At 49.8% G+C, this 209-nt stretch overlaps 1 protein-coding gene across 1 annotated transcript in view; it reads left to right on the forward strand.

Moving 5' to 3' along the window:
* Positions 1-209, forward strand: part of LOC119591819 (ryanodine receptor-like) — a 115,587-nt gene that overhangs the window by 93,399 nt on the left and 21,979 nt on the right. Inside the window, exon 7 of the mRNA XM_037940564.1 lies at positions 23-135. Within this exon, the coding sequence (XP_037796492.1) occupies positions 23-135 (113 nt within the window). The remainder of the gene's footprint in view (positions 1-22; positions 136-209) is intronic.

The following is a 209-nucleotide window of genomic DNA, read 5'->3' on the forward strand; positions in this document are numbered from 1 at the left end:
ATCGAAATCCCCAAATTCGCAGGAGAGTCATGCTGGTGGACTATTCACCCGGCCAGCAAACAGAGGTCTGAGGGCGAGAAGGTTCGAGTCGGCGACGACCTCATCCTTGTGTCTGTTGCCACCGAGCGATATCTGGTTGGTGTTTTTAAATTATGTTGTAATTGTTTCCTAGAATATGGAACAGTTTGCTTCGGGCTTAGGGTGGGAGG

Source organism: Penaeus monodon, chromosome 29 (assembly GCF_015228065.2).
Source record: "Penaeus monodon isolate SGIC_2016 chromosome 29, NSTDA_Pmon_1, whole genome shotgun sequence".
Taxonomy (NCBI): Eukaryota; Metazoa; Arthropoda; class Malacostraca; order Decapoda; family Penaeidae; genus Penaeus; species Penaeus monodon.